The 23304-nt window shown below is 40.8% G+C and overlaps 1 protein-coding gene across 28 annotated transcripts in view; it reads left to right on the top strand.

Annotated features, from left to right (window-relative positions):
* NEB (nebulin) overlaps positions 1–23304 on the top strand; it is a 215778-nt gene that overhangs the window by 142316 nt on the left and 50158 nt on the right. For all 28 annotated transcript variants that reach the window (XM_081262451.1, XM_081262441.1, XM_081262444.1 and 25 more), the window contains 14 exons: positions 2022–2135; positions 2458–2655; positions 2969–3073; positions 11269–11373; positions 12168–12275; positions 13577–13681; positions 14719–14826; positions 15501–15605; positions 15697–15801; positions 16718–16816; positions 17154–17264; positions 21292–21396; positions 22062–22166; positions 22498–22602. In XM_081262451.1, the coding sequence (XP_081118577.1) occupies positions 2022–2135; positions 2458–2655; positions 2969–3073; positions 11269–11373; positions 12168–12275; positions 13577–13681; positions 14719–14826; positions 15501–15605; positions 15697–15801; positions 16718–16816; positions 17154–17264; positions 21292–21396; positions 22062–22166; positions 22498–22602 (1578 nt within the window). The remainder of the gene's footprint in view (positions 1–2021; positions 2136–2457; positions 2656–2968; positions 3074–11268; positions 11374–12167; positions 12276–13576; positions 13682–14718; positions 14827–15500; positions 15606–15696; positions 15802–16717; positions 16817–17153; positions 17265–21291; positions 21397–22061; positions 22167–22497; positions 22603–23304) is intronic.

Raw genomic sequence — 23304 nt, 5'->3', positions numbered from 1 at the left:
GAGAATCCTTCAGACAGGTTCAGAGGTTGCCCAGAAGTATTCAGGCACCTCCACAGCAAATAATTCCAGAGTCTGCACTCACCAACTCCTCTAAGGTCCTGTGGTCCAGGAAGGATCACAAACACCAGCAAGAATGCAGAAGTGACCTTTTTTTTAGGCTGCTTGTCTGCAGAGGACATGGATGGGAAGTCTCTGTTTTAGCCAGAAGTGAGGAGAGAAGAAGATATAATAGACCATATAAAATAGACTTTTAGCAGAGCTTGGTGGCACATGCCTATAATCCCAGGGGCTTGGGAGGCTGAAACAGGAGGATGGAGAGTTCAAAGCCAGCCTCAGCAAAAACTAAGCAACTCAGTGAGACCCTGTCTCTCTATAAAATAAAATAGGACTGGGGATATGGCTCAGTGGTTGAGTGCCCCTGAGTTCAATTCCTCATAACCGCCCCCCCAAATAAGCTTTGTCAATTGAATAATGTACATTTGGGGGCAAAAATATGATTATGATAACTGGGTATCATACCATCACCAAATAAACAGAATAGACCATGCCAGAGGGGCAGACTTTTCACTTGAAAAGAGGAGTTTTATAGATAGGATTTACAAAGGCCAGTGGAGGCTTTATCCTTTAGTCATGAAAACAGTAACAGAGGCAGGATTCTTGGCCAATTGTTTTTGGAACATGGTGGGCACAGGGAAATTAAAAATGGATTCCAACCTCAGTTTATTAAAAAGAAGTTTTAAGAAAAAAAAAGAGTTCTTTTGAATACTATCTTCTTTATAGCTGAGGAATACATTAGAAGAAACTGGAATGTTCTGGAAAATTCTGGTGGACATTTTGGTTGGTCTCCAGTCAATGAAGGGCTTAGTTGGAATTCTGAAACAAATTCTCCCAACTCCCTTTTTCCACTGAGAATTGGGTCTCTGGGTTCTAAGAGAGTTTTTATTTTATTACCATGTGCTAGGAGTTTGGATCTTCATCTCTGCTCTAACACCTAATTCACATGATTATGGAACATTAATTCATAGGTAACACAGCATAAGAGCTGAACGTTTTCCCTCAGCTGTTTGCACTGTGTTTTTGAAAACCTTGTAGAAACTGAAATTTAATTCTCTCCCCTAAGCATTGAGTTTTTCAGTTATTAAAAACAAAGAGAGGGATGTAGCTTAGTGGTAGAGTGCTTGCCTAACATGCTCAAAGCCCTGTGGTCCCTAGCACTACAAGACAGATAGATAGACAGACAGGAATTCCTGAGCAGAGTTTTAATCTTTTATTTAAAATAGTAAGAAAAAAAGCCATTATCACAAAAGAGATTATTTAAAAATCACATAATTTGGGGCTGGGGGTACAGCTCAGTGGTAGAGCACTTGCCTAGCATGGGGTTAAAGCCATGCATTTGATTCTCAGCACTACAAAACAATAAAAATGTAGTAATAGACTAAAAGTCATGTAATCTTAAAAATGAATTGGTTAGGGGTTGGGGTGGTGGCTCAGTGGTAGAGTGCTCACCTAGCATGCATAAGGCACTAGGTTCGATCCTCAGCACCACATGAATGTAAAAGAAAGATATTGTGTCTACCTAAAAGATTTAAGAATAAATATTTTTTTAAAAAATGAATTGGTTATAGTGGCAGCAAAGCCTCCATTGGTATATATGTTTTGAAAACAATGAGGGGCTGGGAATATAGCTCAGTGGAAGAGTGTTTGCCTAGCACTCTTGAGGCCCTGGGTTCAATCCCCAGCACCACAAGAAATGAAAGCAAACATAATAACTAAAATTTTATAGTGCTCTGAAATGTAAGAGTACTTTCAGATACAGCCTGATAAAAGCCTCACAATGACCCTGTGGTAGGCATTGGTCCCTATATATCTCTATAAAGACAAGGAAATAAGTTCAGGGGAATGATGTCCCCAAGTTAGCCAGATCTTGGGACCAGGTCCTTCCCATTAAATATCATTTTTTTAACAAAATAAATCCATTACTCTCTTTAACAATTTCACCCCTTCTATTTTTTTTTCTATAGATCAAGTACCGAGAAGAGTATGAAAAATTCAAAGCTCTTTATACTTTACCAAAAAGTGTTGAAGATGATCCCAACACAGCGCGGTGCCTCCGGGTTGGCAAGTTTAATATTGATGTAAGTAACTCCTGAAGTCTTACTTCAAGCCAAGAAAAATAGCTATGTATTATCTATCAGAACATTTTCCATTGAACCATGCAAGGGGCACTGACTTTTAATATATACAGAAGCTAAACATTATCTCAGCCTTTGTTGCTTTAAAAAATTTTTTGTAGTATTAATTTGTGAAAAGTGTCCAAAAATTACTGCACTCACCCTGTTCCTACATCTTGCTGTGAGCTGGCTGCCCTGACTTCTCTGGTACAGGAGCAAGGCATATATTCCATGATGGCTTGTCACAATTGTCCTGTATAATGAGCATGTAACTTTAACTTCACAGCGCCTGTACAGATCAGTTTATGAAAAGAACAAGATGAAAATCCACACCATACCTGACATGGTGGAGATGGTTACTGCCAAGGATTCTCAGAAGAAAGTCAGTGAGATCGATTACCGCCTGCACCTCCATGAATGGATTTGCCACCCCGACTTGCAAGTCAACAGTCACGTCAGGAAAGTCACAGATCAGATCAGTGATGTAAGCCCACTGCCTAGTTGGGGCCCCTGTTTCACCCCCACTCACCCAACCTGAGGAGACGCAGACTTAGCTAAGTGTTTGCTTCAGCCTTTCCTATGTATCCATGGGTCTGGCTGGGTTCGGAGCAACACCTGGAGGAAGGGCTTTCTGTGTGGGTGTTTCTGTGGCATCCTTAGCCTCACTGCATAACTAATATCTTTTGGTTTTTATTCCCCAAAGTCATCTGGGTCCAGGTTTGCATGTTTCTTAGTGTTGATATTATGTTCACTTTTTTTTTTTTTCCTGATACCCTGCATTGGCTGAAACCCTCCAGATTGTGTACAAGGATGATCTCACCTGGCTGAAAGGAATCGGTTGCTACGTCTGGGACACTCCAGAGATTCTCCATGCAAAACACGCTTATGATCTACGCAATGATGTACGTTTCCTTGTTTCTTTTTTTTTTTTTTTTGGTATATTTCCATCTGTATATGGTCTAGTGTTGAGGAGATAGTATGCAAAGTATGGACATTGTCATAGACCGACTGTGGATTAAATCATGTTGAGACTGGGGGAGGAAGATGGCGGCGAAGGGAGTGCATCATCCCAGTGCGCCGTGTCACTGTGCGGGAGAAAGATGAGGTGAAACAGCTGAAGGCTATCTTGTTGGGAATTTCCAGTGAAATTGAGGTGCTCCAGAATCTAGTGGACGGATTTCCATCCGCGAGGTTCGGCTGCGGGGGCTCGGACGCGGGCGATTTCTCCGCACGGAGGGTTGCGCCCCGCAGCTGGAGTCTGCGGCGCGCGCTGGGAAGCGGCGAGGTGCCGGAGCAGGGGTGCAGCGATGCGGATTCTGGGGGCTCCTGCCAGTGGTGCAATGGCCGTGCTTAGTGCTGAGTTCCGGCTTTGAGACAGAGGAGAGAAGCGGTCCAGTTCGGTTCTCGACACCGGTCGGACCACGGAGGAGGACAGCAGCCGCCATCTTGGAGAGCTGATGTAATCATCCCTGTTTTCTACTGATCTCCGCTCATTCAGCTACGGAACAGGTGATTTCAGGCTGGTATTTGCCTGCGTCTCGCAGACAGATCGCTCAGGCTCGGGGCTAGAGAACCAGTGGAGAATACTCCTAGGGGCTTGCTCCTGGAAAGGCGTGCGCCGGGCTCTGAGCGGCCGGATTCTGGTTCCCGCAGCTGCTTTGGCCCAGGGCTGGGGAACCTGCGGAGACTGCGTGTTGAGGCCAGCTCCAAGTGGAGCGTGCGCTGAGCTCGGGGCGGCTGGGTTCTGACTCCCGGAACAGTTTTGGCCCGGGGCTGGGGAGCCCGCGGGGACTGCGTCTTTGAGCCTGCTCCCAGCGGAGCGTGCACCGAGCTCGGAGAGCTTGGAGCGGCCGGGCTCTGGCTCCCGGAGTTGCTTTGGCCTGGGGCAGGGGAACCCGCGGGGGTCGCTCCTTGGAGCCTGCTCCTAGCGGAGCGTGAGCCGGGATCAGAGAGGCCGGGTTCTGGCTCCCGAAGCTGCTTTGGCCCAGGGTTGGGGAACCTGCGGTGACTGCTTCTCGGTCCGGGTCCTGCTGGGTGCTGTGGGGGCCAGGGGGGCAGAGTGGAGCTGCCGCCTGCGCCAAGAGCAGGACAAGTGACCCGCTGGCGTGGTATCACGACACCCCAACTGCAGCTGGGGCCGAAGAGAGTAGCCACCCACGCCTAGAACAGGACCAGCGACCCGATGGCGTGGTAGCCAAGTCACCCCATTTGGAGTAGGGGCTGTGCAGAGCAGCCGTCTGAGCCTGCAAGGTAGGCAGACCTGCGATCTACTGGCAGGACAGGCCCGGTAGCCTGCCAGCATGGTGGACATGTAGCACCGAGGCAGTCACATCACACAGGTTGGAGTGGGGGTGGAGCAGAGCCGCCGCCTGTGTCCGGAAAAGGCCCAGCGCCCAGCGACCCGTTGGAGAGGCAGTCAGGTACCCCCATTGGGAGTGGGGGGCTGAGCAGAACTGCCACCCGAGCCCGCAAGGTAGGCTGACCTGCGACCCACCGGCGGAACAGGCCTAGAGGCCTGCCAGCGTGGTAGACACATCACACCAATTGGAGTAGGGGCCGAGCAGAGCCGCCGCCCACATCCGGATCAGGACCAATGACCTGAGGGCGTGGTAGTTACATCACCACAATTGGAGTGCGGGCAGAGCAGAGCTGCCACCCGCGCCCGCAGGGTGGGCAGACCTGCGACCGACCAGAGTGGTAGACAGATCACCCTAATTAGAGGAGGAACACAGCCACTACCCGCCCTGCAAGGGAGATTTTCCAACTGTACAAGAGCAATATAAATAAATAGGGGGAAAATTTCAAAAACACAACAGTTTCACCAAGCAGAAAGAAACGCGAGCAGTATGAAAAGACAAGGAAAGAAAGGACCACAAGCAATGCAGGTCAACTCAACTTTAGAAGAGGTAATAGCTGCAACAGATGGAATGTCAGAAAAAGAGTTCAGGATATACATGCTTCAGATGATCTGGAGTCTCAAGGAAGACATGAGACAGCAAAATCAGAAAGATCACTTTGACAAGGAACTACATAAACAAATCCAGGAAGTAAAAGATCAATTACACAGGGAGATAGAGGTAATAAAAAACAAATAAATAGAAATCCTAGAAATGCAGGAAGCAATAAACCAACTTAAAAACTCAACTGAGAATACTACCAGCAGAGTAGATCACTTAGAAGATAGAACATCAGACAATGAAGACAAAGTATTTCAACTTGAAAAGAACATAGACAGCTCAGCAAGACTGCTAAGAAACCATGAACAGAACATTCAAGAAATATGGGACAACATAAAGAGACCAAACTTAAGAGTCATTGGGATACAGGAAGGCACAGAGCTCCAAACCAAAGGAATAAACAATCTATTCAATGAAATAATAAGAGAAAACTTCCCAGACTTGAAGAATGAGACAGAATCCCAAATCCTAGAAGCCTATAGGATGCCGAATGTGCAAAATCATAAGAGATCCACACCTAGACACATTATAATGAAGATGCCCAACATACAGAATAAGGAGAGAATTTTAAAAGATACAAGAGAAAGGAAGCAGATTACATTTAGGGGTAAACCAATCAGGATAACAGCTGATCTCTCAACACAGACTCTGAAAGCTAGAAGATCCTGGAATAACATATTTCAAACACTGAAAGAAAATGGGTTCCAACCAAGAATCGTGTATCCGGCGAAATTAAGCTTCAGGATGGAAGATGAAATTAAAACCTTCCATGATAAACAAAGTTAAAAGAATTCGCAGCTAGAAAACCATCTCTTCAAAAAATCCTTGGCAAACATTACAGGAAGAGGAAATGGAAAATAACAATGAAAACCAACAGTGGAAGGTAGGACAGTAAAGGGGGAAAGTAATCAAAGAGGAAAACAAATCAGGTTTAGTAACATTAATAAACAAATATGGCTGGAAGAACAAACCATATCTCAATAATAACCCTAAATGTTAATGGCTTAAACTCACCAATTAAGAAACACAGGCTAGTTGAATGGATCACAAAACAAGACCCAACAATATGCTGCCTACAGGAGACGCATTTGATAGGAAAAGATATACATAGACTGAAGGTGAAAGGTTGGGAAAAATCATACCACTCATATGGACTGCGGAAACAAGCAGGAGTGTCCATACTCATATCTAATAAAATAGATTTCAAGCCAAAGTTAATCAAAAGGGATAAAGAGGGACACTGCATACTGCTCAAGGGAACCATACACCAACAAGACATAACAATCATAAATATATATGCCCCAAACAATGGTGCAGCTATGTTCATCAAGCAAACTCTTCTCAAGTTCAAGAGTCTAATAGACCACCATACAATAATCATGGGAGACTTCAACACACCTCTCTCACCACTGGACAGATCTTCCAAACAAAAGTTAAATAAGGAAACTATAGAACTCAATAACACAATTAACAACCTAGACTTAATTGACATATATAGAATATACCACCCAACATCAAGCAGTTACACTTTTTTCTCAGCAGCACATGGATCCTTCTCAAAAATAGATCATATATTATGTCACAGGGCAACTCTTAGACAATATAAAGGAGTAGAGATAATACCATGCATCCTATCTGATCATAATGGAATGAAAATGAAAATCAACGATAAAAGAAGGAAGGAAAAATCATGCATCACTTGGAGAATGAACAATAGGTTACTGAATGATCAATGGGTTTTAGAAGACATCAAGGAGGAAATTAAAAACTTCTTAGAGTTAAATGAAAACACAGACACAACATATCGGAATCTATGGGACACATTGAAAGCAGTTCTAAGAGGAAAATTCATTGCTTGGAGTTCATTCCTTAAAAAAAGAAAAAACCAACAAATAAATGATCTCATACTTCATCTCAAAATCCTAGAAAAAGAAGAGCAAAACAACAGCAAAAGAAGTAGAAGGCAAGAAATAATTAAAATCAGAGCTGAAATTAATGAAATCGAAACAAAAGAAACAATTGAAAAAATTGAGAAAACTAAAAGTTGGTTCTTTGAAAAAATAAATAAAATCGACAGACCCTTAGCCATGCTAACGAAGAGAAGAAGAGAGAGAACTCAAATTACTAGCATACGGGATGAAAAAGGCAATATCACAACAGACACTTCAGAAATACAGAAGATAATCAGAAATTATTTTGAAGCCTTATACTCCAATAAAATAGAAGATAGTGAAGGCATAGATAAATTTCTTAAGTCATATGATCTGCCCAGATTGAGTCAGGAGGATATAGACAACCTAAACAGACCAATAACAATAGAGGAAATAGAAGAAACCATCAAAAGACTACCAACTAAGAAAAGCCCAGGACCGGATGGGTATACAGCAGAGTTTTACAAAACCTTTAAAGAGGAACTAACACCAATACTTTTCAAGCTATTTCAGGAAATAGAAAAAGAGGGAGAACTTCCAAATACATTCTACGAGGCCAACATCACCCTGATTCCTAAACCAGACAAAGACACTTCAGAGAAAAAAAACTACAGACCAATATCTCTAATAAACCTAGATGCAAAAATCCTCAATAAAATTCTGGCGAATCGGATTCAAAAACATATCAAAAAAATTATACACCATGATCAAGTAGGATTCATCCCTGGGATGCAAGGCTGGTTCAATATACGGAAATCAATAAATGTTATTCACCACATCAATAGACTTAAAATAAGAACCATATGATCATCTCGATAGATGCAGAAAAAGCATTCGACAAAGTATAGCATCCCTTTATGTTCAAAACTCTAGAAAAATTAGGGATAACAGGATCATACCTCAACATTGTAAAAGCAATCTATGATAAGCCACAGGCCAGCATCATCCTGAATGGAGAAAAATTGAAGGCATTCCCTCTAAGATCTGGTACAAGACAGGGATGCCCTCTCTCACCACTTCTGTTCAACATAGTCCTCGAAACACTGGCCAGAGCAATTAGACAGACGAAAGAAATTAAAGGCATAAAAATAGGAAAAGAAGAACTTAAATTATCACTATTTGCAGATGACATGATTCTATACCTAGCAGACCCAAAAGGGTCTACAAAGAAACTATTAGAGCTAATAAATGAAATCAGCAAAGTGGCAGGATATAAAATCAACACGCATAAATCAAATGCATTCCTGTATATCAGCGACAAATCCTCTGAAACGGAAATGAGGACAACTACTCCATTCACAATATCCCCCCAAAAAATAAAATACTTGGGAATCAACCTAACAAAAGAGGTGAAAGACTTATACAATTAAAACTACAGAACCCTAAAGAGAGATATAGAAGAAGACCTTAGAAGATGGAAAAATATACCCTGTTCATGGATAGGCAGAACTAACATCATCAAAATGGCAATATTACCAAAAGTTCTCTATAAGTTCAATGCAATGCGAATCAAAATCCCAACAGCATTTCTTGTAGAAATAGATAAAACAATCATGAAATTCATATGGAATAATAAAAGACCCAGAATAGCAAAAACAATGCTAAGCAGGAAGTGTGAATCAGGCGGTATAGCGATACCAGACTTCAAACTATACTACAGAGCAATAGTAACAAAAACAGCATGGTACTGGTACCAAAACAGGCGGGTGGACCAATGGTACAGAATAGAGGACACAGTAACCAATCCACAAAACTACAACTATCTTATATTTGATAAAGGGGCTAAAAGCATGCAATGGAGGAAGGATAGCATCTTCAACAAATGGTGCTGGGAAAACTGGAAATCCATTTGCATCAAAATGAAACTGAATCCCTTTCTCTTGCCATGCACAAAAGTTTACTCAAAATGGATCAAGGAGCTTGATATTAAATCAGAGACACGGCGTCTGATAGAAGAAAAAGTTGGCTATGATCTACATACTGTGGGGTCGGGCTCCAAATTCCTCAATAGGACACCCATAGCGCAAGAGTTAACAACTAGAATCAACAAATGGGACTTACTCAAACTAAAAGGTTTTTTTCTCAGCAAAAGAAACAATAAGAGAGGTAAACAGGAAGCCTACATCCTGGGAACAAATCTTTACTCCACACACTTCAGATAGAGCCCTAATATCCAGAGTATACAAAGAACTCAAAAAATTAGACAATAAGATAACAAATAACCCAATCAACAAATGGGCCAAGGACCTGAACAGACACTTCTCAGAGGAGGACATACAATCAATTAATAAGTACATGAAAAAATGCTCACCATCGCTAGCAGTCAGAGAAATGCAAATCAAAACCACCCTAAGATACCATCTCACTCCAGTAAGATTGGCAGCCATTATGAAGTCCAACAACAAGTGCTGGAGAGGATGCGGGGAAAAAGGTACACTTGTTCATTGTTGGTGGGACTGCAAATTGGTGCAGCCAATTTGGAAAGCAGTATGGAGATTTCTTGGAAAGCTGGGAATGGAACCACCATTTGACCCAGCTATTCCCCTTCTCGGTCTATTCCCTAAAGACCTAAAAAGAGCATGCTACAGGGACACTGCTACATCGATGTTCATAGCAGCACAATTCACGATAGCAAGATTGTGGAACCAACCTAGATGCCCTTCAATAGATGAATGCATAAAAAAAATGTGGCATTTATACACAATGGAGTATTACTCTGCATTAAAAAATGACAAAATCATAGAATTTGAAGGGAAATGGATGGCATTAGAGCAGATTATGCTAAGTGAAGCTAGCCAATCCTTAAAAAACAAATGCCAAATGACTGCTTTGATATAAGGGGAGTAACCAAGGACAGGGTAGGAACGAAGAGCTTGAGAAGAAGATTAACATTAAACAGGGATGAGAGGTGGGAGGGAAAGGGAGTGAGAAGGGAAATCGCATGGAAATGGAAGGTGATCCTCAGGGTTTTACAAAATTACATATAAGAGGAAATGAGGGGTAAGAGAAGAATAATACAAGTGGAAGAAATGATTTACAGTAGAGGGGGTAGAGAGAGAAAAGGGGAGGGGAGGGGAGGGGAGGGGAGGGGGGATAGTAGAGAATAGGATAGACAGCAGAATACATCAGACACTAGAATGACAATATGTAAATCAATGGAAGTGTAACTGATGTGATACAGCAATCTGTATACGGGGTAAAAATGGGAGTTCATAACCCACTTGAATCAAACTTTGAAATATGATATATTAAGAACTATGTAATGTTTTGAACGACCAACAATAAAAAAAAAGAAATTCATTGGGGAATCCTGGCATTTTTATTACAAAAGCTAGATGCCTAAAGAATGACTGACAGAAATTGTTATTAGTTATCATTGGTCATGGCTTAAATGTGCAGAAGATGTAATATCATGAGGGAAAGAAAGAGAGGAACATGTATGAAACTGCAAATGTTATAGGAGCATTTGACAGTTACAGGAGAATGTGATTTACGTATATAAAGTTTGTGACAATGATTATTTAGTACAGGACTCAAATGTAGAAAAACATGCAGTAGCTTTCCTATTCACTGCCTTATACTCTGTAAGACTCCAAGCATTTTATGTGTGTACACAACTTTGCTTGCCATTTTTCATCCATTAAAACATATTTTCTAAGAAAAATAAATAAATAAATCATGTTGAGGGTGGCTGAGCTGGAGAAAGGTGCTAGAACAGAACAGCCGTGTCTCAGCAGTGCGTCTGGCATTCCTGTCAAACAGCATGGTCCAGCTGTGCCATTGTCCTTTGGTAGAGAAAGGATATCTGGCTCTTCTCTCCGACTTTTGGACTTTCTTGAATACAGTAATAAGAACATAATTGTCATAATAGGCAAATATCATCAGCTAGGAGTTTATGGACTATAGGCAGGATCTTCTTAAAAAGAGCAGATTTATCAGGCAAGTTTATATTGCATTGAGGAGTTCAGTAAGAAAGCTTAAACTTTCCTAGAAAAGCAGCGGTCGAGTCTCCTAAAGACTCTAGAAGCCTCAGAGAACTATAAGCATCAGTTACACGGATGGTTATAACATTCAAATCCATTGTTGTCTGTCGAAAAGTGTTGATGAATGTGAATCTCATGAGTTAAAAGCTGCAGAACCCTCTGTGAAAGCCGGCAGTTTCTAGTGTAATAAATGGTCTAATGCAGGCTGTTTCTTTCCTCTTGGCAGATCAAGTACAAAGCTCATGTGCTGAAAACGAGGAATGACTACAAGTTGGTCACTGATACACCAGTCTACGTCCAGGCTGTCAAAAGTGGGAAACAGCTAAGCGATGTAAGCACTTTCTGGGGAATTTACAATGGACAGTAACAAAGACAGAGGCCACCACTTGGTCAAAGACTGGGCAGCACCAGCCTTTCCTAACTGGGAAACCAGAGTTGGTCCCTGGACAGTACTTCAGATGCTGACTTTGTTTGCTAACACATGAAGTGTCAAGTACTTCCCTGGGATGGAGTTATAAGTGAGCTGGTCTATGAAATACTTCGTGTTTTAGAGCTTCCAAAGCCACTTCTTGTATCTATGTGTCATGAGCAACTGTTTCTTTCTCAGTGTCCAGGCCTTCTAATAATTAGGGCCAACTGGGGCAGAGTAAAAAGCCAGCAGGCTCTAAACTGGAAGTGTGGGTGGAGTCCTGCCTCCACCACACACAATCTAACCTGGTGAAAAGCATTTAGTCCCCTGAGCCTCAGCATCCTTATGCATAAAATGGGAAAATGTACAGAGCAAATACAAAGCTGCTTCTTAATAATTAAATCCTCAGGCTTGTAAGTAAATATTAGATCCCCAGTGAGCTAAGAGGTTGAGATCTATTATTTTGGAACTTCTTGTGATGAAATGCCCAGGTTTCCTCCTTTCATATCTGGGGTGTCTTCACTTCTCAGTCCAGTGTCCACAACCTGGCCCTGATCCTACTACAAGAAACAAGAACATGTCAGAGTTCTCTAGGGAAAGGGAAGCAGACTACTGATTTTTTTTTTAATAGAGACTTTGGTTTCCATTTACTTTGCTTCTTTCTAATAAGATTGCCTTGGTCTGAATCAACTCACTCTGCTTCTGTCTACACCCAGGCTGTCTATCACTATGACTACGTGCACAGTGTCAGAGGCAAAGTGGCCCCAACCACAAAAACTGTGGATCTGGACCGAGCACTTCATGCATACAAGCTCCAGAGTGAGGTGAGTGGTGAGAACTTGAACATACCACCAGGAATTCAGACCACTGGCTCCCGTGGAAGCAACCGCAATGTGGGCGTCTTCTTGGTCGGATCTTGCAAAATATAAATAGTGTTCCATTCAATGAGTTGGCAAAACAAAAACAGAGCATCACCTGTCTTTCTCTTTGCTCCTATCAAGCAATAATAAGAATCCTCCTATCAAGCAATCAAATAAATAATAGCAATATTTATAAAATATTGCTGAAATTTTTTCAAATATTGCTAAAATATGTCAAAAGCTTAAAATGCAATAACAAAGACAAAGCATTAAATTTAAAAAAAAATTCTAACAGAAGAGAAAAATGTAGACATGACTGTTGGAATTTAGAAGAAAGAGAACTTAGACCCCACTCGCATATTTATTCTCTTTATTCTGCATTACTCTGTGGAGGTGTTTTGGTCTCAATTATATTTTCAACTTCCCATCTTGAATATTAGAAGTAATTTAATTTTTAATTTTAAACAATATTCTTAATCCTGTAGTTCTCTGAGAGCCACAATACTTCAGGTCATAGTTAGAAAGTCCCCTGAAACCTGGCATGAGTATGTGCATCCTTACCACTGCCTAGCCTGTGTCAAGGCACTGTGCTATGGGGCAGGGAGGAGGGAAGTTGGGGAGGGCAACACAAAGAGGTGCCTGATCATTAAGACTGGCTCAGGGATTGGTGAGGGTTTGAATATCACCTGAAGGTGGGATTTTGGCTGCCTATCTTCTCTGCATTTCGCAAATTCTCGCTAAATGCTCTGCATGCAGTCAACTGGGTATGTATTTGGAAGCAGAAAAAGAATTACTTTCCATGTGCTATTTCTTTCACTCAGCATTCTTTTTTCCAAAACAATGGGTTCAGAGCAATGTGATTCATTTCATGCTCTTAGAACTTACTTGCTAGGCATTATGGTGCACACCTATAATCCCAGTAGCTCAGGGAAACAAGGTAGGAGCATCGTGAGTTCAGAGCCAGCCTTAGCAATGGTGAGGCATTAAGCAATTCAATGAGACCCTGTCTCTAAATAAAATACCAAATAGGGCTGGGGATGTGACTCAGTGGTTGAGTGTCCCTGAGTTCAATCCCCAGTATCAAACAAATAAACAAACAAACAAACAAATAGAACTTACTTATATTCTTCCTTAAATCAATTTATTGAGCATCAGTCTATTGAGTATCTGATTTTAAAAATCTAATATGAACTATATGTGATTTGTTCAACTGGAATCAGTTTTTGATGCCAACTGTCATTTAACCTATTCTTCCATTTTGGCAGAATCTGTACAAAACTGGCCTGCGCTACCTGCCTACTGGGTATAGGCTTCCAGTTGATACCCCTCACTTCAGACACAACAAGGACACCCGATACATGAGCAGTTATGTGAGTGGCCTCCTTCTTGTTCATTTGGGATCTGAAGCTGGGTGGGAGGGAACTATTATTAGTTAATAACCTATTCTCATCCTCAAATCACACCTAAATGTTCAACATGATATAATCATGGGAGAAGGGGACAGCATTTGGGGGCAGGTGCTGTAGAATCAACTATGTCTGCAATCAGGCAGGGTCTGGGTAGCCCAGTGAGTTAGGATGGGACATTCATGGGAGCTTTGGCTCAGGATTCATGGCTGTCATGATTCTTCTACTTCTGCTAGCCTCAGTACAGAAACATCCTGAAGCATCCAATCCATTTACTGGAAATTCAGCTTTGCACACACGCTATTGAGGCCTGTAGTAGATATGACACTGTGTGTCTCTTAGAAAAGAAAGGACTTCTTTCCCAGCTGTTGCCACTGATACACCCTTCCTCATTTTAAAAAGTACCAGATTGTACCTGCTTGATGCAGTTATCCCATGGACAAATCCTAGAGAAGTTTGGTCGTCCCGGTGACTGGCCACAGACTGTACTCATAACCCAGCCTTTGGCTGCAGACCTAGTTCTCCTCTCCCTGCCGACTTTGAGTCCTGGAAAGCAACCCTGATGGCCAGATAAAGTTGTGACCCATTACGTGTTTTCAAAGCAGAGAGTAACAGATATGAAAATCTACCACGTTATTTTTTTAAATCAGTCTACAGTCATTTATCAATTTTGAAATTATTCTCTTGTTCTTCTTCACATTTCTAATTTCCTAGCCACATTGGTGCAAAAGATGTAGGCTTTTCTTGCATTTTGAAGACCTATCTTACAAAAAGATCTCACCCAGAAAGGTTAAAATTTATTCCTTTCTGGGTCTAGATTTATTCTCCAACAAGTAATTTTCAAGACTTGGGACAATATTAAAATTTTGTCAATGACTTTTCCCTGTATTTAAGGCTTGAAGAGCAATTCTCAAGTAAAGGTGACATCTCTTTTCTAACTGAGAAATGCAGTGCTGCTTTGTGTACCAACCATTGATCTCATTCTGACTTTGCTTCTACAGTTCAAGTACAAAGAAGTCTATGAACACATCAAGGCAAATGGGTATACACTAGGCCCCAAGGACGTTCCATTTGTCCATGTCCGGAGAGTCAACAATGTTACTAGTGAGGTACTGTGACCGCTGAATTCTCTGGGGGGAATATTGAGTTTCAAATACCATGGCTTTGTTTGAAATGCATTAGAAGAATTTGTTGAATTTCCAACTTACACATCAACAAAGAATTAGAGTACTTTTTGTATCCCTTGGTGGTGTTTTTATATATTTAGAAACATCATCACAGAATATCATTTCTATATTTACGATGCAATAGTTTTCTGTTTTAAAATATTTTCAGATGTAAATGGACACAATATCTTTTTAAATTTATTTATTTTTATGTGGTGCTGAGGATCAAACCCAGTGCATCATACATGCCAGGCAAGTGGTCTACCACTAAGCCACAGCCCCAACCCTATGATGCAGTAGTTTTCTAAGGAAACAATTCCTTCTGTTGATATTTGTAGTAAAAAAAATCTTTAATAAGTTTGCATTTTAGTCAGACTCACAACCTTGGTTTTCAACATCATCTACTGATTTGTACATCTGATTCTATTATTTTTGTACTCAGAATTCTTCACCTAAATGAAATATTATTTTTTAATTTTTGTTCTAATCTTAATAATTTTTAACATTCCCATTATTTTCTCTGCTGACTTGGTACGTAAAATATTTGGTTCTTAGTCAGTAGATGCCCTGGTCATCCTATACTAAATATCTGGAATGGTTTTATTTCCCCAATGTAGAGACTATATCGACAATTGTACCATAAACTAAAAGACAAGATTCACACAACTCCTGACACACCTGAAATCCGCCAAGTCAAGAAGACACAAGAAGCTGTCAGTGAGGTGAGTAGTTTCTTAATAGAGAGAACAGTCTGTGGACCCCAGGGGTGAAAGTGGACCATGCCTTTAATGTGCGTGTCTTTTTCCCCCTTAGTTGATCTACAAATCAGACTTCTTCAAGATGCAGGGCCACATGATCTCCCTGCCGTACACACCCCAAGTGTTGCACTGCCGCTACGTGGGAGACATCACCAGTGATGTAAGCATCCTGTAGGGCTCTTTCTGGAAAGCAGCCTTGCTTTCAGCCTTTTCCATTAAGAACTACTAAACTACTGGTACAACTTAGAGGTGGCACAGTGCAGAAGCAGGATTCTGCAGTTTCCTAGCTATGCAAACTCTAATAAGAGGACCTCTGGGATATAAAAGAATTGCCACTGTTCTTTATCACTCAAATGACCACAATTATATATTAGACACTGGGTCCTTACTCCTCACTCTTTGGTGCTCTGTATTCCAAGTCATGTTTAGTACCTTCTCCTACTCATCTTGTTCCCATCCTCTTTAGCAACTTTGCATTGCCATTTAAAAAAATTCTTGCCTGTTTCTTTCTTCGAAAAGATCAATCCTTTCAATCTGGGCTTTTCTCCCATCCATATGAGAATAAAATAATAGCAGTGCTCTCTCCTTAGCTCAAGGTTAGAGATTTGTGATTTATTTAAGTGCAAGCAAACTAAGAGCATAGCATTAATATGCTGAACCAAAGTGAAAAATATAGCAGCCCCCTCTTATATGCAGGGGATATCTCCTATGACCCGCAGTGGTTGCCTGAAACTGTGGATAATACCAAACCCCATATATGCAGTTTTTTCTACATAGTTAGAATAAAGTTTAATTTATAAATTAGGCACAGTAAGAGGTTAAAAATAATAACTAAGAAAACAGCACGATCATGATAATATACTATAATAATTATTTTAAACCCATGAATTGTTTATTTCTGGAATTTTCCATTTAATATTTTCAGACTGTGATGGACAGTGAATAACAGAAACCAAAGAATGGGGCGGGGTGGAGCGCTATTGTATATCAACTAAGAAGTGCTGCTACCCTCTCTTTTTTGGTTCCTGATTTACATTTGCTCATGAGTAAATATCTATTTGTATTTGCCCCAACAGATTAAGTACAAAGAAGACTTGCAGATCTTAAGGGGACTTGGTTGCTTCCTGTATGACACTCCTGACATGGTCCGCTCCCGACACCTGAGGAAGCTCTGGGTGAGTACATTTTTTCATGACACAGCTACTCCTGCACAGCTGCCAAGTGCCCATCACCAGCCTCCAGGACTAAGAAGAAACAAATCTTAGCCTGCAGCTACTTTTAAAGAGAAATTTACCATCAATCCACTTGGACAGGTTATAACTTACTTAAGATGATTTGCGCCTCCTATAAAAGGTAATGATCTTAAATGACAATTGTTTTTGTTTCTACCTAATAAAACACCCAGGAGACAAGAGGGCCTGTACCATTTGCACATACCAACCTTGTGAAAGATAACATGTCAGTCTCTTCAATGATTAATCGGCTTATCTATCTACTGGTTTTTTGTTTTAGTCTAATTACCTGTACACTGATAATGCAAGGAAGATGCGAGACAAATACAAAGTGGTACTTGACACTCCAGAATACAGAAAAGTGCAGGAACTGAAGACCCATCTGAGTGAGGTAAGTAAGGATGCTTTACCTGTGGCTCCAAGTAGACCAAATTGACCAGTATGAATAACACTACTCAGGAAGGTTCTTAGTACGTCTCTCTAGCAATCACTCTTTAGGCAACTGCAGATGTAAAAATTTCCCTTCTGCCCTTAACTGAAGAGTGGCCACAATGTCTAAGAAAGTCAGTTGACCTCACTTTGGCTCAATTTACTTACTTTTCCCCTTTTGGTAAAGTGAGAATATTAATACTTACCCTTCCTGTGACTTGAACTGATGAGAGGTTTTACATGATTTTATTGAAAGTCCTTTTGTAATACACTATTGTTGTAGTCTCCAAATTGAACTTATTTCAGATTTTTCTCTCCTGCTATCAGGATCCCAATCCTGGCAGTGACCTTTGAATAGTCTTCAATGGCTCCCTTTCTTCTGCCCACTCAATAAATTCCAAACTAGTTTCATTTTCATCTGCCCATCTGGCATTGAGGCTCATGATTTGTTGCAATATTTGTATACAGATTTGATCCTGTCACCTAGACAGTGGGTTCCTTGAAGTATCAACCCCATCTTCCTATCTTATTTACAAGTGTGTCTCCATAGTGCCTTGGCCATGTTAGTAGACATCTATGTTGGCCAGAGATTGGATGTGCTTTGCAAAAGTAAGAGCATTCCACAAATGTAAATGGTTGCTCTGTTTTTGTTTTGTTTTATTTTATTTTAATGGTACTGGGGATTGAACCCAGGGCCTCATGCAAGCTACCACCAAGCTACATCTGTAGCTCTTGGTTGCTCTTCTTATAAGCGACTTGGCCATTCTCCTTCTACCATCAGGCTATATTGTGGCTCAGTTTAGCAAGCTTCATCAAGCTGAGCCAAGCATTGGCTGTCAGACCACTTCATCATTCTCAATGACTCTGATGGCTGCTGACTAGGAATCTCATGCTCTTGGACTTACAGATGCCTTGACACAACAGATATTGCCTTCCTTGAAGGGGTTGTATAGCTTCTTATACTCTATGAGCCAGAGTCAGAGGATGATTAATCCTTTAGCTTTTATAAATGCTAATTGAGTCCATTTGCTTTCCTGAAAGCTTCTCTCTGTTATTTCAACTGGTGTGCACACTCAGACAAGAATGCTAACATTCTTTTTTATCCCAGTAAGTGCTTCTCCCTGGTTTAGGAGCAGAATAGCCAATGGGATGTTTTTAAACTACCCTTGGATGGACTTGACCCCTAGTTCCACTAGAGTATGATTTTGGGCATCAGTATTGTTTTTTTCTTTTGTACTGAGGATTGAACCCAGAGTTGCTAAGCCACTGAGCCACGTCCACAACCCTTTTTATATTTTATTTAGAAACATGGTCTCGTTGAGTTGCTTAAGGTCTCGCTAAGTCACTGAGGCTGGCTTTGAACTTGCAATCCTCCTGAGCCACTGGGATTACAGGAGTGTGTCACCATGCCTGGCCCATCTGTATGTTTTCTAGATGCCCCAAAGATGATCCTCAAATCTACCCAGGGTTGAAAACCACATCATCACATCTCTCCTTCAGCTACCAAATAATAATGATAATAATAATAATAATAATAATAATAATAATAATAATAATAAAATGCTTTGGTAATTTAAAAGTGCTTCAAATTAAATACTTGTTTTGTTTTAATGGTACTGGGTTTAATGTCTGGATTCAGAATTATCCAAAATTTGAGTTTCCCTTCTTCTCAATTCCTGTTGGGATTTTATGTATACTGTGCATCAACATTTGAAGAAGAAGAAAGGGCCTTTTTCAGTACTATAGTTTCTACCATATTTGCCTCTCCATAAGAATGACCATCTTCTGAATTCTGGGGGTAAAGGCTATAATAAAGTCCTCGGAGTTTTTGGTATCAGGAAAGCTTGAGAAATATTGACTTGGTAAAAAGTTTGGCAAAAAGGAAGTTCAATTTACTGACTTTTAAATTGTCTTTGCATTATGTAGATTCTTGACATAAAGTATTTGTAATACTAAGAAACAGAAGCATGAACAATGCACACCTAAGTACAGTAAAAATGTAACAGAAAAAGAACTATATAAATGGCATGGGACACTGAATTTTAGTTTCAGGTTTACTTCCAATTAGCTGTATGGCCTTATATGAGTCACAATGTCAGCATTTTAATTTCCTAAGCTTGAGAAGTTGATTACCCGAGGAGAGGGAGACAGAGACAGAGGCAGACTGAACCTGGAAGAAATTAAATTTTAATTTAATTTTTTTCCAAAAGCAACACCACAGTAGCTCCAAACACATGAGCAACATTTTATATTAAATATAGTTGTAATAATTTAGATATTTTATATATGTACATGTCAAGAAAATTTTAAATTTGTTTCTTCAACTGGTATTTATATCTGTATTAGAATTTATTTGGAATTCATTTGTTCCATCTAGTTTGCCTTATTAAATTCCCTCCACATTTATTAGGGGACTACTGATTTTCAGGCCTCTTGTCTAGGAATTAGGTGACAAAAAGATCATACAGCTGAGCCACTACATCCAATGCGCCCCTGGTCTGGGAGAAGAAATAGACATCAGTGTGATAAAAGGCATTTTATAGGACTAGTCAAAAGATCATAGACTCCAGTTTCGACAGCAGATAAGAGGGAGAACATTGTAGGCAGGAAGGATAGTATGTGAAAGAAGCCATGAGTTCTAACAGCTGGGGTAGTTTAAAATAGCACATGAGGACTATGAAGAGTATAAAAGGGTTTTGGGAGATGAGGCTAGAAACCTCATCTAGGATTTTTCATAAATCCCAAAAGCCAGGTCATAATGCCTTAAAGATATTGTAGTAGTGACCTTTGGGATTTATGAAAAATCATTGAATTATTTCTATGCAGGATAGTTCGAGTATTGCAAAAATCTGTCTCTCAGACTTGTGAAAGATGGGTGAGCCACATGGAGCAGTCCAGTAAAGGAGCCCAGCTGAGGAGACTCTTAAAGATGTGTAGAAAACAAACAGGACAGTGGCTGAAACAGGGTAGTGCTGGTGGGCAGGAGTGGAAGGGTTGGGAATTAGGAGTCTAGGATGACTCCCCATATTCTCTCTGGGTGACTGGGAGATCAAGGAGTCATTTAGCAAAATAGAGAAGACATGAAGCAGATGTGAGGTAGAGATGGGAGTGATATAAAGAATTCTACATTAAATGTGATAAATCACATTAGGAAGTTGTTGAAAGTTGGGTCTGGGGTTCAGGAGACACAATGGATATAAAGATTTGGAAGTCATCAATCTCAAAGTGAGGTCAAATGAGGTACAAATGAGCTCACCCAAGGAGAATAGATAGGATAAAAGGGGCCAACACTTAACTCTAGCTCACAACAGACCATGGAGGGAGGCCTGGAGAGATAGGAGGCCACCAAGCAGAGGATGGTGGAGTAGGAAGTACACAAGACAGTTTTTAGGATTGAACTAGAACAGGGTCTGTTGCTACAGAGAACTGTGAAGATTTTATTGAAGCAAATACAATAAATATTTGGTACTCTTATCAAGAGTGACTTCACTGGTACAGTTGGATAGAAGCCAAGGATCTTGAGAAATTAACCAAAAAGAGAAAGAATAAACACGTAGGTGATTTGGCTGTAAAAGGAAGGAGGGAAGCACTGGCTAGAGGTTAGAAAAATCTTAATGGAGGGAGAGATTTGGACCTGTTTTCAGATGAAGGGAGAGTGCTGAAAAAGCAGGAAGGGCTGAGGATAGGAGGACGAAAAGGTAGCTGTCAGTTAAGGGTTCCAGAAGAAACAAGTGGGAATGGTACTAGGAACAGAGCGGGACACTTGAATCTTGGACAGGTAGGTGGGGAATGTCTCTTCTTTTGCTAAAGAGGAGGGAAGGCAGGCTCAGAAGGTAAGTACTAATAAGTCATTGGATTATTAGGAAGAAATAAGACTTTTACAGTGGGAGGGGTCCTGCTTTTCCTATGAGCAAGCAATAAAGGGATCTGCAGAGAATATATCAGGTCAATGAAGCAGAGATGACAGCCATGATGTGTTTTATGTCCAGCTGGTGTACAGAGCCAAAGGCAAGAAGCTGAAGTCGGTCTTCACTTCAGTTCCCGATACTCCTGATCTTTTAAGAGCCAAGCGGGGGCAGAAGCTTCAGAGCCAGGTAACACCAATTGTAAATGAAGATTCAAACCCTGCCATGTGGGTGGCATTGCCTGGGGTGGGACTGTGCACCTGGCCTCTCCTAACCAGTGGTAGGCCCTTAGCCTTGCCTGTTCTTGCTGCAGTCTTGTGCCCATCTGCACTTCACTTTAGGAAGCACCTACCTTTCAGGCCATCACAATTACAGCTAGATATCATGTGAGCAAGGATGCCACACCTTCTTTTCTAAGTGCTGAGCAACTTTAGTCACTTCATGAGTGGTCTGTGACTGCACGTTGTGAAAATGGTTATTGGATCATTCCATTGGACTTGCTATCCACAGATAAATGAAACCACATTTCATGCATTCAGGCAAAATTAAGGGGCAAGTATGCTGAGGGAGCTCTCAGAATCCTCTCACTGTTCTGCTGGCATTCCTGATCACCTGGCTTTTCCATACTCAGCAGTAGGAATAGTAGATAAATGGAACATATATGTGTTTTCAAATTCGAGACACAGAGAAAAATTAACAAATGCCTATAACAAAAACACAAATAAGCAATCAAACCAGGACAACAGATTCTAGAAGCACTCCCTCTCCCACTGAAGGGTTAGAAATGAATGAAGAGGGCTAAATACTAAATGCTTCATCTTTGTGACATCTCACCTTATTCTCTTATTTTAAAGTACCTCTATGTTGAACTTGCCACCAAAGAGAGACCTCATCATCATGCTGGAAACCAGACCACAGCCTTGAAGCACGCTAAAGATGTAAAGGACTTGGTCAGTGAGGTAAGTTGGGATTTTGCACTGAGTTAAAGAAAACAAAACCTTCACCTGCCTGGTGTGTGTGTTATGTCGCTGGGGATTGAATCTAGGTTTTGTGTCTACCAGGATCTACCACTGAGCTACATCCCCAGAATCCACCTGTTAACCTCTGTTCAGAGAGTTCATTATTCTAAGTTGTACTCAGCATGATCAAAATACAGAAAACAAAGCCATTCTCTCAAAGAGTGTGATACATTGTCTCCCTCTGCTAGATCTGTAAGTTGGTTATGAATTGGAGTAGGGTAAAAACACCTGACCTCAAGTTTGTCTCTCTCTTCTATTTTTTTTTCCTTAGAATAAGTACAAGATCCAATATGAAAAGATGAAGGACAAGTACACTCCGGTGCCAGATACACCAATCCTCATCAGAGCCAAGAGGGCTTACTGGAATGCCAGTGACGTATGTATCCTGCCCTTCTTTTTCCTGTGTGATAGGGAGAGCTGAGGTTGCAGTACCAAGGAACATAAGCTCTTCAGTCACATCCACAGTTCAGAGTCAAGGCCCACAACACAGATCAGGAATAAAACAGAAACACTGACCCAATATCAGCCAAGCAACGTAGCTGAGAATAGTGTTAAGAGATGCTAGAAGCCTATTGCCCCTTTTCTCATGAGCAAAAGTGTGGTCCTTTCTTATAACTCTTTTGCAGTATTTCCTAGGGATACTTTACAACTAATTTACTTACCCATAAAAATCATGGTCTTAAAGTGAACTGAACATGGATTCAGTCATGACACTGTCATATGCTTGCTCTATGACTCCATAATTTGTTTAATATTTCTTTTCCTATCTGTCAGATGAAGATGAGAATCGTGAAAAATAAGTAAACTACACAAGAACATGTATATAATATTCCTAGCATGCTATAAGAAATATGTGTTCCCTTTCTTCTCCTAATTGCCTAAATGTAGATCATGTGAATGACATACAACTCAGGAGTTGGAATTAGGAGAGACAGACTTTCATTTCTTGTAGCATGTGATTAAAGGCAAGTCTGCCTTTTTTTTTTTTGAGAAAATGGAAAAAGAAGTTTTATTGCTTAGCTAGCAAAGGAGTCATCTTTTATATGTGTTTTTTCAGAGCTACCTAAAAACAAAGGAA

The sequence above is a fragment of the Spermophilus citellus genome (genome assembly GCF_964194105.1).
Source record: "Spermophilus citellus genome assembly, chromosome: 11".
NCBI lineage: Eukaryota > Metazoa > Chordata > Mammalia > Rodentia > Sciuridae > Spermophilus > Spermophilus citellus.
The sequence above is the reverse complement of the archived record's forward strand: the minus strand, read 5'-3'. Positions and strand labels throughout refer to the sequence as shown.